Here is a 19,545-nt window from a genome sequence, read left to right as displayed (position 1 = left end):
AAAAGAAGATAAGGTTACATATGTGAAAGAGAGGAGATACCCTCAGGCGCTACGTCACCACATCCGGGAAGAGCTCAAAAGTTTAAAACACCAGGGAATAATTATTGATAGCACATCCTCCTACAGTTCATTGTGGGAGGTTAAAAAGAAGAGCGCGCCAGATGAAACTACTGAAAAGTACAGATTGGTGATAGATTACAGGAAGCTGATCGAGAATACCATAGACGAAAAGTATCCGATCCCCACATTTGAAGACATTTTTGACAGGCTGAGCGGGGCGACAGTATTCAGTACATTGGACTTGGTCGGATAAAAATAATAAAAATGCAATAAAAGATATAAAAATGCACCCTAAGGATCAACATAAGACGGCATTCACATTCGAGAGAGGACACTACAAATTTACAAGGATGCCGTTTGGCCTCAAAAATGCTCCTATAACCTTCCAGCGTCTGATCGACGAGTTTTTGAGGGGAATAGACGAATCAGTATGCCAGATTTATAAGAATTAGTAAGAACGAAGACAAATATGTGCAACTTTACACAGCGTATTTCAGAGACTCAGGTAATTTGGGCTCAAATTATCGGGGGAAAAATCATCGTTGGGGCAGGAACAAATACATTTTTTGGGCCACACCCAATTTTTTGGGATTTCCAGGGAAGGAGTTAAACCCGACGCGGATAAACACGCAGCAATACAGAAAATGACAGTGCCTAGGCATGTGAAGGGAGTTCGGAGGTTATTGGGAACTTTAAATTACTACAGGAGATTTGTGCTGGAAATGGTTGAGTACCTCGTCCCACTCAACAATTTTCTGAAGAAAGGCAGAAAGGTGATGATCATTCCGATGATGGAAGAAAATATAAGGCGGTGCATGGAGAAGCTGCAGCAGGAGACGGTGCTTGCTTTTCCGGACTTCACTAGACAATTTATTATCACTACAGATACGAGTTAGTATGCATTAGGAGCGGCGTTGTCTCAGGATGGAATAGGGGGAGATCGCCCAGTGGCGTATGCCAGTAGGTGCCTAACAGAGACGGAGACCAGATACATTGCGTTGGAACGAAAACTCTTGTGAATAGTATGGGCTGTTGACCATTTTAGACCTTATGTGTTTGGCAGGAGGTTTAGGGTACACACTGACTACAGGCCTCTGCAATGGGTGGGGAAGTTGAAGGAATCTTCGACTAGGACTACACGCGTTGGAAGGACCTCCTTGCACAATATAACATGGACATAATATATAAACCAGGAAAAGAAAATGTGGTATCCAATTGGTTGTCTCGAGCAATTACAGTAAATGCAGTAGAAGAGGAGGCCGGAAAACCGTCTAGGCAATTCCTGCGGCAGTGGACACCAGAAGAGGAAAAAGAACAGAATGTGGTGGAGGAAGATGATAGGAAGGAATATTCGTCTAACGAGAGCTCGGAGGAAGAAAGACTAGTAAATATTGATCAACTGGAGGACATAATAAACGATAAGAGACGGGAGATTGTATGGAAGACGAGAACCACTGGATGGCAAGTATGGGAGGAGCAATATCACGACGATTTGGTCACAGCCAAGCGTGAAGAACGACCAGATTTGTAAAACGTTGAACAATGCTTCGAAGCCTGGAGAAAAGTATCACCTGTACGTTGGGAATGAAACCATTTGGGAGAAGATCAAGCGGCTATGGCGTGATGAACACATAGGAATAGACAAGAAATTCGCCCAATTCAAGCTGATGGTGCAAACCCTTAAGGAGGACGAACGCCAGAGAGAGTTGACTGTAGCATTTCATCAGGGCAAAACAAATCACCGTGGTACCTTGGAGGCACTCCAAGCATTAAAGAGAAGGTACTTTTGGTGGGGTATGAAGAAGACAGTCACAGAAGTCGTAGAAAATTGCGAAGTTTGTTAGCACGAAATATGACAGAAACTCACCAAATGGGGGACAAGAAGAAACACATTCCCCAGATGGTCCGCTCAACGATCTGAAGATCGATTCTTTTACATGAAGAGGATATAAATGGATAACCATGATTGATATACTCAACAAGGCGGCAATGGCGCACTAGGTGCAGGACAAGTCGTCGGAAGCAGTGTTGACAGCTCTCCGATTGTGCTTCCGATTCTACGGAGTTCCGCATCGTATTGGGTGGAGGCAGAGAATTCGATAATGCCAGGATTAGAACTGAAATGAAAGACCTTGATGTGACATGGCACCTCAACACACCAGGACACCCCGAGCGGCTTCATGGCACGTTGAGTGACCATCTTCACTTATATCAAATCGATGAGGGATTGGAACCGGATGTAGCAATGCCTAAGGCTATAGTATATATAATCATTCGGTACACCGTTATGGGGTTTTCACCATTTGAGATCCTCTTTGAGCTTCGAGGACACCGGCGGGACTATATGACCACGGGAGCAGACGGAGAGGAAATACATAACAACCATGTGTGCTCGAAGAAAGTTATGGGAAAAGGCCCGGGGAAGAGTGGAAAAGGATAAATCCAGAAGAATTTAGGAGAAAAAATCCAGCTACCGCTCGGGAGAATTTAAAGGTCACAGACATAATGGGAGCGATCAAAATCGGGACGATCGTGTACAGAAAGTTGGGGTTTTAATTATAAGGGAACACAATATTGTAACAATAGAAAGTATCAGAGAACCCAAAAAGAGGAGAACTGTCCATATTGAAGAATTAAAACTTCCGGCAATGACAATATAAAACAGAATACTAGATAGATTAGATTATAGAAAATTTAGTTATTTATTCTATTTATTGTTTTTAGTTTTATGATTGTCCCCGGAGGTACGGCTGTGGTCTTGGATCCGACTGTGATATATGATAACAATGACCTCGATCAGGTGGGTGAAGTGGAAAAGGAAAAGAAGGAAATTTATGAAAAATGTATCCCTTTTCTCAAAGAAAAATTCCGCGATATCTTCGGAGAGTTCACCGTGAGAGGCCTCTCGTGGAGCAATAACGAGGAGTTTCTGGGAAGACCTAGGTGTTAGCATTGGGGATATGGTTATCTTGGCGGAAAATATTATTTTAGACTCCCTGGGTATCATCATCACCTGCACGGGAATTAGTTCTGATAATATTCATCCATGTTTTTTAACTTTATTTATTTGTTTGTTCTAACTTATTTAGTAATCTATATGTTTTTTTATTTGTATATCAGTTATTTTTGAATTTATTTCATTGTTTTTTGTTGTGTTGTTTGTACACTGTTCTACTGCTGTGAATGTTTTTTTTTTCTGTTTTATTCATGCGTTGCTATCTATTGATGATTTTTGTGAATTTGCTTAATTGATCAAAGGGTTGTTGCGGATCACTGGAGAGGAGAGGTATGAAGGAGTGAAACAGGGGGAATAATGTATTGAATGAATTGGTAAATTGTTATTTGGCTTTGTGCGAGAAAGAGGAAAACAAATATATGTATATAGGAAAAAAAAGTTTGTTAATAAAAAAAATTTATTTGTAGGGTATTGATGATTGTTGTTTAAAAAACGAATATGTTAATGTATTCTAGTGTATATATGTACAATTATGTAATGATAAGGGGTGTTATAACAACCCAATGTATTTGGGCAGCATGGCCAAATAAAGCATTTCTCTCTTGGCTGGTTTCAAGTCATGACCACGGCTTTCTCTACTTTAAACCTTTCAATCAGTTTTAGAATTTCTTTTGGGTCGGTGAATTTAAGTGGAAGCTGTACTGTTCATACATGGGACAGCAAGTAAAACATTCAGTATATTCTTTCTACCTTATTTTTTTTTTTTATATGAAGAGAATTTTTCATGCTTGCTCCCTTCTGGTCACCTCTTTCCTCTACCTTTCGTAGGACCCGGCGGTTAGCTACCCTCCGGGTTTACATACAGTGACCAAAGAAAGTATTTGCACACCACTTTTTTTTTTTTTTTATTGAATTATGAATTTATGCAATAAAAAAACCTTATTACTTCAAAAATAAAAAGTATATTTATAATTTAATAACTACAAAAAAATTCAAATGATAAATGTATTTAAAAATAAACAAACATCAAACATACAAAAAATACAGGAAAAAGTATTTGCACACCTTGCGTTTTATTATTATTTTTTTATACCGCTTTTAAACGTTTCGGCATTGAGTGGACGAGGTTTTTAATTAAATTCGTTTTTATTTGTTCCCATTCTTGCTGTAAAAGATCCTTGTGGTGGTGTCTTCCAGTTATTTGGTATTTTCGAACATTTTTATCTAAAATATGCCACAAATTTTCAATTATGTTTAAGTCAGGAGACTGTGGAGGGATATGAAGTTGTTGGCGAATGTTAAAAATTAACCACTCTTTAGTTTTGTTTACTGTATGTTTCGGATCATTATTATGCATAAAAATATACCGATCCTGGATTCCTAATTTGGCTGCACTGGCTTGCAGGTTACGACGCAAATCTTGACATAACCAACCTTCTGCATTTAAAATCCTTTCAATAGGCACGAAATTTTCTACACCATTATAAGCCACGCATCCCCAAACCATTTTCACCACACTCCCACCTCCATGTTTTACAGCAACTGAGGCGTTTTCCTTCTTTAATCCTACATTCCTAATTTCTTCACATTCAAATATTTAAATTCAACTGTTAAGGAAGGTGGGATTGATGCGATAGGTTGGGATTGCATGAGCAGTAATGAATTTTGCAAACTGATATTTGTTTTAGCCTTTGTGCCAGCTTTAGGGTGGTGACTTCTTATATTTCGGAAAGATTATTTTCACCTCATTATGATCCAATGTGTTGGGTAAGTTCACGATCAATAATTTCGAGAGCAATAATTAGCACTGATTCGGGCGTTTTCTGTCCTTAATTTTTTAATGTCTACTGATTCGGTTTTAAATATTTTAATCTTTCACTGTATGGTTGAGTGAGATAATTATAATAAAAATAGAAAATAAATTTACAAATTTGGTTGTCAATTACTTTATGCGGTTTTATAATTTTCTTCACTTTCAAAATTAATGCGTGATCTTATTCTTGATCATTATGCAAAGTTACTTTAGGTAAAAGAAATTATTGAATCATTATTTTTTTGAAAAACTAAATATACAAATAAATATTTTACAAACAACTATTATTACTGCCTTAATTGGATCACAGAAATCGACTTCCGCTCCCTGTACTTGTTCAAGAGATAAACAAACCTCCAACTGACCCTTTTCAGTTGATGTAGGAGCCTAAATTTGTTCAATTACGATTCAGTGTATGTTGTTACGTTATGACCGAATACAGCGTTTGATTTTCTTCCCCATAAGTACCCAAATCACTTTTGAAAAAGTTGTTTTGTTTAAATCACAACACCTTCTTGGTTCAAATCACAGTTCAAGTTTTATTTGACAAACCAAGCAAATAATTGATACGAAAGACTACAGCGTGTCTTTTACCGATACGGACAGCATTCGTAATTGGCCTACTCGTGTATTTTTTTCTCTTTCATAAATCCTTCTATCTATCACAAATTAATAAAATATCATATAATTAATTGGGGATTTACTCTTGAACAATACTTTGATTATGTTAATCATTATACACTCAACAAAAATAATTTGTATGTACTTACATTATAATTAATTTATTAGTAAAAATTAATGAAGAATTTTTTTTTTTAAATCCACGTTATAAATAAAAGGTTATAGAGCTAGATCACTTGTACGACTATGTTTAAGGGAGAGTATGTTTAGTTCTCTTATTTCATTCATTTTATTTCTCTTAAATTAGCGAGTTCGTGTTTTTAAGTAATTTCTTACATAAGTAATGTAAGGATTTAATGAATGGGACATTATTTGAAAGAACGAATAGAGTAATTTTTATATGAATTCGTTTACCTAGATAATGGACATTAATTTATGTATACATCTTAAATGTTTTACTGTAATGAGGATTACTATTTACAATTTGGTGTTATTGGTTTTCAATACTTCTAAATTTCTTATGTTTATATTATGTCAAGTAACTCTGATATAAATTCCTAACTAATAACTTTTCATTCATTCTAACTTTTAATTTGTTATTAATAAAAAAATCTTATTCATTATTTTTATTTATTTTTTTCACTTTCCAATTGCTTATTATATCCAATTGTGGTCACCTAAATTCAAAACAAGCAATTTAAGAGGAAGTGATAAATAGATTTTTGTATTAATAACCATTAATCTGTGTTTCAATCAACATTAATGAGTACTTTGACTTTGAAATTCATTACTTTGGTTAATTTATAATTGTTAAAATCTATTCTCATATCAGACATAAATTAATAAATTTAAAAAATACATCTTTTTACAAATTAAAAAAAAATTGTTTTTTTTTTTTAAATATAAAAGTATTTATAATGTAAAAACCACTTCTAAACTTAAGAAGTGGGTCGGGGAATTAACTTGGAGAAAGTGACTCAAGTGAAAGTCAACAAAAAAGTTCATTCAAGCCTGACAGTAACAAGGGAGCAATGCAGCTCTGTGGAAGAACATCACTCAAAGGTTTAAATATATATACATATATATTTTATGAATCATAATAATGTCTAACCAATGTTTTAAATAATTTTATTTAAAATAACAGCTTTATAAATGTTTTCTCCATTTATTTGGACCAACATTACCATTGCATCTATAGGATTTTTTCCTATTTCTAATGATTCATGTTTTCAATTTGTATTGTTATTTTTTAAGCATAATAAATTAATATTAATTTATTCATTCATAACTATTGATTGACCAAAAAGTGTAATTGATTATAATTTAAAATGTTTGTTACAATATGAATTTTAATAAAATTTAGAATATTAGTATTAGATGAATAGTATTAACTAATATTTTATATCAAACAGTTTATTTGAATAAAATTAATGTATCAAGATTTGCCTTATCATACATAATTGGGCTTTTAGATAATGGACAATATAACACATGCAAATGCAATTATGCATCTGAAGAAGCTGAAGGAATAGCAATTGTAGATGACATTCTGAAAAATGGTGATAAGCATTTCATTGGATCCACCCCAACTTTGCTGCCATCTTGGTACAGTCAAGAATTAATAATGAGGTATATAGAATGCTATGCAGTTGTCACCCACTCACACATATGCCCACAGATACTTATTTGTTTTTATTATTTATTTTTATCAACCATAAATATAACTTACATGACTCTTGGATTACTTTTAATGATTATAAAAGTTAACATTAAATCTTGAATGTTTTGTTTTTTTTTTTTTTACCTAACCAATATTTATTGTTAAAACAATTTTTTTTCAGTTTTCTCTTTCATGTTTTGAACTATTATAAATTTTTATTTATATCATGATTTGTAAAACAAATATCGATTTTTGGTTAAAAATTTGGCTGAGTATTAAAAAAAAAAATGATAATTCAAAATAAAAAAACAAAATCTTGAAGTTGAGAAGATATATATATATATACAATTTTTTGCTTCAATTTAAAAGTGTTCCCAGCTTCAAAATCATAAATGGAATATTAGGAATGGTTTGAGATCATTTTTACTTTTTTCTGTTGCAATGACTCATGTATTAATTTCCAATGTGAAGAGGCTGTATCCATGCTTTGCCATCGTAATGCTCTTGTATATGCTCTTAAGTCTGCAGAGGCCAATATAAAATCTGGTCACACCAAGAGGTAGCAATAACTCTCTTATTGTATGGGCAACTATTAAAGGCAATCCATGCAAAAAAAGATTTACTTTTTGGAGCATATTACAGTGAAGCTATTTCTTTGTTCTATACCTAAATCATCTGTCTCTTCTATCAGCAGCCATCTTTTACATATAAAAGGCCATCTTATCAAAATCTTCCCCATTACAACCTACCAACCTACAAGAAGGCCTTGTATTCAGTACTTGATAAGGAAGTACTTTTTATAGACCATAGATTATGTAAGGAGGTGACTTGGTAAAGATCACACTCAACCACTAGTCTTTTCCCCAAATTAAGAGTACCCTCTTTAAAAGGCCTGGATATGTCTCAGGTGGGCTCCAGAAACAGGGTTGACTCTTGGTTAATTTAACAGAAAAAATAATTGTTTGCCGTAGCCAGATCCAAACCTTGCCCTAGGATATAGGACCATAGGGCCCTACTCAGTAAGTTACCCCTCTTCCTATATATAAATACTTTTAATTGATGCCTATATGATACTATATTTATAGTTAATTTAGTACATATGACTAGTATTGTTAATGCTAAGAGAAGATTTTTAAATTTTTATTACCCATTGACGTTTTATTAAGAGTTTAATACTTTACATTTTCTTGACTGTTAAAATAATGCAAACATTTTGCAGAGGACAGGAGTATTTTCATAACAACATGTTTAATATGTTTGTAGCCAAACTTAGTGGCTTGTTAGCATTGCTCTCTGCACCATCTGTACTTCATATATTATATCAGACTAATAAATCTTCTAAACCAACTGCTGCTTACAAAAGGTAATGTACCATGATTATGTTTGTAAAACTTAATTTTTCAATGATTTATTTTACAAGATATGTGGAGTCTATAGATTTATAAAGTCATCTATAGAGTTGTGATATGTACTAAATGAAGCCAATTTCCCAGATGACATTGAAGTAGTATCCTGTTGACAAATTTAATGGGAAAAAATTACTTAAAATGATATTACTACATGTATTTTATTATCATTATTTTTTTAATGAAGTAAAAAGAATTAAAACAATTTAATACAAATATCTTTTTTTTAATATAAATAATAGTTTGAAATCTATTTAAGACAAAAGCTAAATGGTCATGGATACAGAAGTTGTACAAACTTTTTTATACCATCCATTTCAGTGGTGGCTTAACTCTTAAAGTATTTTTCTAGCCTTGCTGCCATCAAATAGATTGGATGGGAACCATGTGAAAAATTCTAAATACATTTACTCTAATTTGCTTTTTTAAGAATTATAATTATGTCATGGTTAGTAAAGATGTTCACTTAAATAAAACTAACTTTTTTTCCAGTCAATGAAATTGCTGTTGTTTATTTTTTGTTTAAGTTATTGAAGATATTTTTAGGCTTTTACTCTTTGAATAAGATATGTGGTTTAATTGCTTTGTGGGGTACATTCAAATTCAAGTTCAGATTGATCCGCCTTGTTTCAAAAATGTTTCTGCAATTATTAAACAATTATTCTGCCTCTTATCCTAGGTCACCACCATCATCTTATGCAACACCTCTTTATGTCCATTCACCAGCGAGAAGTGAGTTGGGCCTATAATTGACCTCTACATATATACAATGTCTCTATAGAAACATTAATACCTTCTAGTCATTAGGTAATGAAATGCGCTCTCCAACAAGACATGAATCTCTATTTCTCTTAGTAGTTTTGTCCTCAATGTCTCATTGGTTGTGCAATCAAATACAAGTTTGGTGGTTTCCTACTAGGGTGTCTTATTACACAACTAAGGCATAGGAGATTAATGTTCTTTCCATGTTCTACTCATTGACCCTCAGATCCCCAGAGGATTTAAGAGACCCTATGATCTAGGAGGACTCATCTTGCTTCCAATTGTGACATATCTATGAGAAAGTACTTTACTAGCTCCTTTTGGGATAGCCACTCACTCCTGCTTCCCTTCTGAAATTTTATGTTCCCAAAATCTCTTTTATCTTCTTGGTTCTTTTTGAAGATCCACATCTTAAAAATTAAAGTTGTCTCCTTACAGGAGTTCTACATGTACTCCTCCAGCTAGAAATTGTACAACCTCATGAATCACTTTTTACCTTTCCTGGTGGCTTGCAGCTAAGCCGTCTTTTAGTGATGCTCAAGGCAGGGGCATATATTTTATGATACACCCCATGACTACTTCATTATACTATAAGTAACTCATCAGAAATCTAAACAGAATTTTTCCAAAGTTACCACTTTTATGTGGACTGGTATGTTTTTATTACTCTGTTTACTACTTCACTTATCCTTATAATATACTTTAACACTTAGGTTATTTTTATTCATTTCAATTTTGTTATAGGTATATGGGAACCATTAGGCATATGATATTGTGGTATCAGTCTGATTTGAGAAATCCCAATTCTAAGTAAGTATAAGATTTTTTGGTGTTTGAATTGTTTGAATTATTGTTCTTTAATTTTACAAGGTTCATCACTATTCTCCAGCCTATTTGCTGTCTACATTAATAATAACCTTTCCTCTCTCATCCATTACTCCCAATTGTGTATTTTCATTGGTGATTTATAAATATTATGTGTACAGTATAGTATAGCCTCAAACAATGCATATTCCATTAGGTAAGAGGTTCGCAGGACAAGAGGGGAATTGACAGGATGATCGGGCATGGTGCAGGGTCAACTGTTAACCATGTATAATCCATGACATTTACGGATATGTGCCATAAATGCCTACAGTGGATGGACACTATAGGAAGGATATTCCCTTGTGATAATGTACGGGGAAACTAGTTCTAAAGGTATTCACTTTAGGTCCTTGTAGGAACGGTTACTGCTTTCCATAAAGTATTCACTTATAGTCGAAAGGGCAGTCAGTTCTAAAGATATTCTCAGTAGATCCTAATAAAAGAAAAGAAACTGCTGAGTCTGAGCCTTGATGAAAACGAAATAAAGACACAATGAAACATTCCAAAATATTAGATGAATAGACTAATCAATTTGAAATATGTTTTATTTGTTTTCTTCCAAAAGTTAACGGGCAATTATGATTCCTGGAGTATTATACTTACTATGAATAAAAAGTCTGCGAGAAGCACAGCCTATAAGTTAATTTAAAGTGGATTGGAATTTTTTTTTTTTTTTTTTTTATAGGGAGCTGAATATGAACAGAAAATATTTGATAATTGATTTGGCTATGGTTAACTCAAGAATCTCTCGCCTACTACTTTACTAATCATAAATATTGGGTTGTTTCCTATACTAACTGTATCGTCAAAAGATATCCATTGTCAAAGTAAATCTCTTCCCCTTTTTTTAAAGTAAGTATTGGCTCAAATTGTATTGTGGGTATCAACATAACAATACTATCCAGAAACCTGAGTTCGAATTTATTGGATTATCATTCTTCTTACTCTTATTTACAGGTGCAAAATCTTTCATTTTATTTTGTTTGAAGAGCAACACTATAATGTTTCCAAAATAAAGTATTTCATAGGGTATTTGGCATAAATAAAGATGAATCTCCTAGAGAATTTTTATACATCAAAATACATCTTACACAATGTGGAAATATGAGGTATACTTTCAGTAAATACAATTGAAAAAATTGTATCTTCGTCATTGAAATGACCAAGTGTATTTGTTAGACTTTATAATGAATGAATCCCCAAGTTGTAATCTGCATTCACAGAAGGGTTGATCAAAAGATATGTTGGTGGATGGTTGTATTAGGTCTCATGTGGCAAATTTTGTTTAAGATAGGGTTGAATGGAGGGAGGAATATAGAGCACCAAGCTTTTTTATTATTTATTATAATTTTTTAATGCTGAATATACCTTCAACAAAGGACTTCTCTTAACAGCTTCACTAATTTTTCTAGATGAGCTCAGCTACTGATCATCCTTACTTATGATATTATCTTTAAATTAACAAATTTATTGTATGATAAATTGTATTGAAAAAAATTTAGTAGAAATGAAAGTTAATTATATTACCTATCATTTTTAGAATTTTTCATCATTACCTATCATTTCCAAAAGTCAGCAAACAATGTAAAATTTGGGGAACTACATTTTTAAGTTAACCCATTAAGTGGATAAGAAATGTTTTCTTCTTTACCAAAAATCTTTAAAAAAAACTTATTATATTTTGTTTAAAAAGAATAAATATTTTTTTAAAATAAAAAAAGCAAAAAAACTTTAGTATAGTATATGACAAATAAAATGCCGAGAAATTCAGACTAAAATAATATATTATAGCATTTAAAGTTTAGCAGTTTTTTTTAAACATATGTGTAGAGGGGTATGTGATCTTTTCTTGCCCAATATTGTCCGTTTGGTATTTAGAAAACTTTCTCTTCTCCTTTGAAAAACAGAAGCTTAAGCTATGCCTCAATAGTGTAAAATTTCCCAAAATAATAAATCAATAACTTAGTTTAATTTGTCATTAAATAAACAGTCACATTTTTTTTTTTTACTTGTTTTTGAATTACACTACTTAAAATTTGAAATTGCAGAGGGAGGCAGTCTATTGCAACTGTTCGTGCTCAACATGCCGCTGCTTCTAAATTATTTGGTCCTATAACTCAAAAAGACTTGGCGTTAACCCAGTTTGGATTTGTTGGAATAGCGATTATGTGTGCAAAACAACTAGGACTCCCCCCTGATCAAAATGGTCTTATACACTTTTGGCGTGTGATTGGCCATCTAATGGGAATTCAAGAAAGGTAATTTCAATCTTTTAAATAAATCATTTTCTGTTAAAACAGAAATTGATATTTATCTCCATTATTCCTAACATATTAAAGGAATTAATAATTTAATTAATAAATTCATAAAATTATCTATCCACTCTCAGTTTTATTGATTTAATTTTGAAACATTTAAGAAGATAAAATATTATTTCACTGTATCCTAGTTTTTATAAGCTTTAGTAATTAACAATTAATTAATTGTTAGTGTTTGTATTATTACCTTAATACTGCTATCAATTAAATACTTTAATTAGTTTTATCTTATTGTTTAGATTCAATTTATGCCGGGGAAATATGCGTTGTACTGCTGCTGCCTGTGAGGAAATGGCAAAACGATACTTTGTTCTTAATTTGGATAACCCACCAGAATATTTTGAACAAATGTCAAAATCATTACTTCAAGGAATGTGGCCCCTTGTTGTATTTTTTCATCCTTTAGCTTTTAAAGAGCACACTAGACGTCTTTGTGGCTGTCCACCAAAATCTTTACCAATTTTACCTTTATTATTTCTTTATATTCAAATTCTGGTGCACAAAATGTTGCAAATACAAGTTTTATCATTTTTTTTGTTACCTTTTCTTAACTTCCAAATGTGGTTTACTATATTTGTTCAGAATACTATGCCAATTATTGCTTTCTTTTATTTTCATTATTCATTAAGTAATCAATGATTGTGTATCTGTGAACTGTGATTATGTAAATAAAATTATTGTAATCTTCTAGTTTTTCTTAAAAATTAAATTTTAACCTTTCTTTTTTATATAACTTCTTTTACTGTTCTTTCCAATTACAATAAGTTTTAATGAGAAATAATTCTGATTAGAGTTTTAAAGTTATTCCACCCTCGATGTTTCATTATTTAGTTAAGAATATTGAATTTTAATTTTCTTTTTTGAAGAATGTTATTATTAGTGATTATATTAAGGTCAAATACTTAAAAAGTTATCATAGAATATGATTGTACACTCCAGCGACAGCTACAGGAACTGTTGATTGGCTCTGTATCATTTTATTATAAATTGTAAATAAATTTAATTCATAGAAATGAAATAAATATATTAATGGAGAGCCACTTCTCCAAGCCAAAGTTCACAGTGAGTATATGTCAAGACGAGGCCAACCAGCTTTCCCCTTTGTACCTCCAGAGCTCTGCCAGGATGTCTGTGCACAGTTATCAAATATTTTTGGGATTGTCTCTTGATTTTCTAATGCCTACCTTTACCATAAGAACTAAGGACTGGTTTCTCTAAGTCATATTACTCATGAGGTCCGGAGACTGGTTTTCTTCGCTTGTGTTTTATAAGGTCTATTCCTCAACAATGTCTGGAAATAGGTTCCCTCCAGCTTTGTGGTAACAATAAGAAAATGGTTCCACTTTGATTACCTTCTGTCTGATCAGTGTTGATGTTAGAGCTTGAATCTACTAAATCACTGGATCCTAGTTTTTCATTATCATTGTCTATATCTTTACTACTTATTTTTATTGGTAATAATTGATCAGAGAATCAAATACCTTTTGTGAGATCTCTATAACAACGCAAAGGTATGCCAATAAAATTACTGTACTTTATTGAATCATTTCAAAATAAAATTTCTATTATTTTTTAAAATACTTTCTAATACTCATTTTAGTATAGTTTTTAATCATATTAATTTTTAATATATGTGTTAATAAAGATTATATTTTATTATTGCCAAATGTAAATGGTAATCACTGAATGGTAAATAATAAACTTTTGAAAATTGTTTTAACAATAATACTTAGGTTTTTACTTTATTTTATCTCAATAATAAATTATTTGAATGATCATATTTATGAGAGGGTAATAATTTAATTTGAAAAACTAAATTAATGTTTTTTAAATGAATATTTGGTTAAGATTTTAACTTTAGACCAACATTTTTAATTGATAAATATGTAAACAACATAACCCACATTAATAAAGGAAATCAGACAAATTTATATAGACCAAGAAAAAAGTCATTAGAAAGTCAAATAATTTGTGAACATAGAAGCATCCTCTCAGGATAAAAATAACACTCCAACTAATAAAATAAACTAAAAGTCTTTTTCCTAAGGCTTGCTCACCTAATACTGCCTCACTCAGAATTGATAAGCTAGGTATTACAGATTAGGGGGATGTGCACTTGGATGAGCTCTTATATAGGTGCATGGAGGTAAATCAAAGATTAAATGAGATGAACAAAAAATTATACTAGAGATGGCAGATGAACCACTAGATGAAATAAGGAAATAACTTATTTACCTAAAGAATCATAAGCTCACTATTCTTTTATTGAAGAATCAAGAATATGTACACTTACCTTGATGTGAAGATTAACTTGGCATATCTCTTGGACTACTTGGAAAGTAGGGTGGGCTTAGCTTTGAATGGACATATTTGTTTTGAGGGACCTGTTCAGTGCTTCAGATATAAAGTGACAATGATGTCAAGGAGTAATAGTGAGCATTCTGGGGTATATATCCCCTAACAAGAACCAGGACCTATCCACTCGACCAGATAGTAGATTGGCAGTAATATGTAGGTTGGCTCTGCAGAAAGTTACCAAAACCACCAGGATGGTGAATCATTAAATGAAGCAGGTCTTAGCAGGGGAAGTGGAAGGGAGATTCCTTTTGACCTTGTATGATGAAGTAGTGAGCACACTTAAGTAGTAGGGTCAAACAATAACTACACATGCTCAAATGAGAGTTTCCAAAAGAGGTTTATAAAGAAACAAGCAGAGAAATGAAGGGTAAATGAGAGGACATTATTGAATACAATTAGCTGTGGATCATACATCAAGGAAATTCTTTCCCACTATCTAGTAGAGATTAGAGGAGGATTGGGTTTCGTCAGGACTAAATATAATCATTTCAAATATATCAACATTAATTAGGATAGCTACCTGTTTTGTTTTTAATAACATACTAATATGCCTAGCTTAAGGTTATGCTTAGTCTATATATTTAATCCCTAATCCTCAACATTTCAGTGTATTTTATTCTTACTTGAGGGTTCTCTTCCATAGGGACAAGATTGACTGAAACACAAAAAGTGACCCCACCACACGAGATTCAAACATATTTTTATGACAAGGCCATTTAGCCACATATCATAGGCCATATCATTTCGGTTATAGGTGTATTGTTTCTCCGCCAGGAGCACTGGATTTTGGAAGACAAAATTGTGAAACTGTTTTTTGCTTATAACTAGAAAAATAACCATTTTTCGGAGATAAACATTATAACAAGATTAAAGTACACAAAGTTTCTTACAAAATGGGTGTATTACATTTAATTTTCATTTGATCTGCCACCCATTTAAGTGCACTATAAAAATAGTCCAGCCGTCGTTGTTTCACAATGTTTTTGTTTTGTAGAGGTTCAGTCCAAGCACCAATTTAAGAGGTGAGGAGATAACAGAAGGCCTTGGACAATACGCATTCTATAAGGTTAGGTTAGCAGGACAGGAAGTGCTATGACAGGAAGATCGGACGTGGTGTTAAGTCAATCTTTAGACTATGTATGAACGAAGATGTTTAAGGGTCTACACTTTAAATCCTCGAAAGATGGTATCTGCACTCTGTAGGGTATACGCCTGCAGTCGGGTTCTTTAGTTAGGGAGGTAGCGAGTTCTAAAGGTATTCGCTTTAGATCCTTGTGGAGGGACACATGTGGCCGAGGGGTATTCGCTGTAGTTTGCGCTTATAGGTATTAATATAATAAAAGAGAAGCGACTTAATTGTTTCGTAATATAACAATATAGTTTCCAGCATCAAAATAGAAATAAAATTGTTCAGAACCTTTAATTTTTCTTATTAAATTTTAAGTTTCATTGTATACCCCTGCTATTTTCCACTAATATTTTTTTTGTAACTTTGTCAAGTGTTTGTATCCTTTTTTAGCCCTGACGAAGCCCTTGCAACGTAGGGCGAAACGTTGGCTCTATTAAAATAGTATTATTTTTACTATTTGAGTTTTAATTGACTGCACCCGGACCAAATCCCATTTATTGATACACACGGTCCATCAGCATTCTTCCACCAGAAATAGAATTATCTGATCCACTAATACATATGCTTTCACTCATTGTTTCCTTCGAAGTTGGAGAATCTATTTCGGACTAATTTTGATCGACCATTTGAACGTGAAAAAGCCATCGAGAGTTACTGCATGTAAGATAATAGCTTTAAGTGGGATAGAAAACTCTATTTTAGTCTTTATTTATTAAAAAAATAAATTTATGAATATAATAATGGGGGTGAAGCATGCTTGTCCACATTCGTGCCCCTGGACGTCCTCATTCTACTGCTGGATGTAAATAGCGTAACTATTTATATATTGCGTAGTTCGTCAGAGGCACGAGAGAGCTGAAGAAGGTAAATCGTGGATACCCTTGCTTGTGGAAACGATACCATAGAATATTTTAAGATGGCAATGTTCAGCCTGTTTTAGAATACAGGCTAGCCTCGATTTTCTTTCAAAACATTTGTTCAAAATTGGTGTCTTTAAAAGCTCAATTTGCAAGCTTTGGCGGGTTGAAGAAATGACGTCTACACACATGGAATCTTGTCTATTACTACAAGACATAAGAAATAATGTCGCTCAGGAAGAGACTATGTCGGTGAAACAAAGTAAATTATATAAGGCTGCGCCAGCATGGATAGCCAAAATGCCTCGTATTTTGGCGTAATAAAAAAAAAAATACTATGGGGCTATTACATAAGCAAATTTAAGGTATTTTGTAATAAGGTGTATGTGTATTTTGTAGGAAATTTTATTTAATTTAATGAAAGGAGACAAAAAATGAAGTATAGGACGCTTACCTTCGAAAAATGTTCAGTTTTCTAGTAATAAACATAAAAGTATAGATTTTTTTTCTTTCTATTTTTGATGTGAAATAGGAAGATTCAGGACCCCCAAAACATATAAAATCGTTGAGAAAAGGACTAAACGCTATGAAAACTCAGCTCATGATTCTTGTTGTTGTTTTTGGATGGGGCTTTAGCCCATGAATCTTGTATTCCATTAGGTATGAGAAATAGTGGGACAAGTGAAACAGTTGCTCCGGCTTCCCTCAACCATATTTTCAGTTTGGTGACTTGATGAGCCTGAGATCGGTGGGTTACATCTAAATATTTAGTAAACTAACATTTAGGCTCCTAACAAGCTCTGGTTGGTCTTTAAAATACATTGTTTACAAGAGTTCACTATCATTTTAGTAATTTTCTAAATTGTGCAGCCTTTATAATTTGCTAAATAGCCTTCATCACACATTTTGCTAGGTTGTGTCGAGACTTCGAGTACAAGTATCAGACGCATGTGGCCTGCACATTTCACGCACCTAGCCCGATGGAGACAATTGGCATTTGTATATCCAACATTTAGAGTATAGTAGGCTAGTTACTTAAAATATTTCGGGTGTCAGAAGCTTATTCCAAAAAATAAAGTTCGTCGATAATGCAGGGTGTAGCATATTTTAGACATGTCTCACGACTCTACAAAAACACACCTAGCTAATTAATTAATCATATTGCGAGAGGTTTCGAATGGGTTTGCAACTAAAACAAATGTAAAATAATGAAACATTAAATAAGTTATAAATAAAAATAGGTTTAAAAGAAATATACTAGTGAAATGAAAATGTTGATAATTTCGGCAGTGGCAAACCCATTTCATACAGTCTTTGCTAACGTCGACTATTACCGTTGAATACATTAACAACCTTGCCACCACAACATTTTCAATGTGAACAACATTCACCAAATTCGTATTAAAAATATTTGTATTTTGTACATTTTTACGAAGTGTGAAAAAATAACAAAAATATAGGAGTCAAATGTATTCGGAAGTCATAATTTCTTAGTATTTACATATATCAATAATTCGCTTTTCCACTTATCTTCAATATGATTTTATGTTTGCTATGTAATTGACAATACTGGGGTGGAAGGGACTTTGGTCTAATTAAATAACTATATCTGAAATATTAAAAATTAGGCAAACTCTATGAAGGAATTAACAATTATAAATATAAATAGATTATTATAAATAGATACAGTATAAATAAATTATTTTCCGCCCTAAGGGAACAACACAGATGAGTGGCGGTGACACCTGGCCTTAGGCTTGGGATAAGCACGGAGACGCCTGGCTTTTAGTTAGTAAGACTGGCTTAGGTCTTTCCCGAGGTAGGCAATAAAGTAAATGGGGAATATACAAAGTAGGCAAGAAGCGGGAAAACTTAGAAACCAAACGATCCCGGATAGATATTTCCATCCCGGATGGAAATTTCCTTGGGTGTAACGTCCCAAGTTCTGTACTGTTTTGACCCCTCCCCAAGATACAGTCAGCTGTATGAAATCGCTGTAAAGAAAGTAGTAGGGAGGAAGTAGGTCTATGAACAACGAAGCTGCGGAGTATTCTAGGCGACAGAACATGGAGAGTTGCCAGACCGAGGATGAGAACGCACAGACAATTCTAGAGTTACAGTTCCGAGATTGAGATACAACAGAGGACATCCAAAACCGTGGAATAGCTAACCCAGGCCGAGAGGGTTGCCGCCGCAACACCCTTCAGATAAGTCATAATACTAATATTCTGTAATTTTGAATGACAAGTGAATTAGATATTAGGATCAACTTAATGCCAATGGTACCTAATATTCTCAATTCAATACCATAATAATTAATATTAAGTTATAATAATTTTGATTCTTAAGCTCTCTTTGATAAAATATACTTCATATGTAAATAACTGTAATAAATCTAATATTACCCCTACTTGATTTTATGTTATAAATACTCTGCATGCCACCTGATTAGTAGAGCTAAGTAAATTAGTGAACACGATGCCTTTAGAAAATAAATTTGATGTTTAATTATACCAAATTATATCTATCATATGATAGCAAAGGGGTCTGTAGTGTCTAGCTTTTGATTTAAATGGCAAAAGAACAGTAGAGCGGTTCCCATAAGGAACTGATAGAACTATATAATACAGATACCCAAGTACATAATAAGTGCTGTTTTGGAACTCCCATCCGCCATAAAACCGTGGTTCGCCAAAAATACAGCATGTTCAAAACATTTCTTGTCCACTGAATGATAT

At 33.0% G+C, this 19,545-nt stretch overlaps 1 protein-coding gene across 1 annotated transcript; it reads left to right on the top strand.

Moving 5' to 3' along the window:
• The first annotated feature begins 6,373 nt into the window (after window positions 1–6,373).
• LOC106684200 (uncharacterized) lies at window positions 6,374–13,153 on the top strand. The gene is made up of 6 exons (XM_014426141.2): window positions 6,374–6,512; window positions 6,923–7,079; window positions 8,330–8,473; window positions 10,023–10,088; window positions 12,194–12,403; window positions 12,703–13,153. The coding sequence occupies exons 1-6, from the start codon at window positions 6,482–6,484 to the stop codon at window positions 13,100–13,102; spliced, it is 1,008 nt and encodes a 335-aa protein (XP_014281627.1). The 5' UTR covers window positions 6,374–6,481; the 3' UTR covers window positions 13,103–13,153.
• Window positions 13,154–19,545: the final 6,392 nt, after the last annotated feature.

This window comes from Halyomorpha halys, unplaced genomic scaffold (genome assembly GCF_000696795.3).
Source record: "Halyomorpha halys isolate HHAL.00 unplaced genomic scaffold, Hhal_1.1 Scaffold556.1, whole genome shotgun sequence".
NCBI lineage: Eukaryota > Metazoa > Arthropoda > Insecta > Hemiptera > Pentatomidae > Halyomorpha > Halyomorpha halys.
The sequence above is the reverse complement of the archived record's forward strand: the minus strand, read 5'-3'. Positions and strand labels throughout refer to the sequence as shown.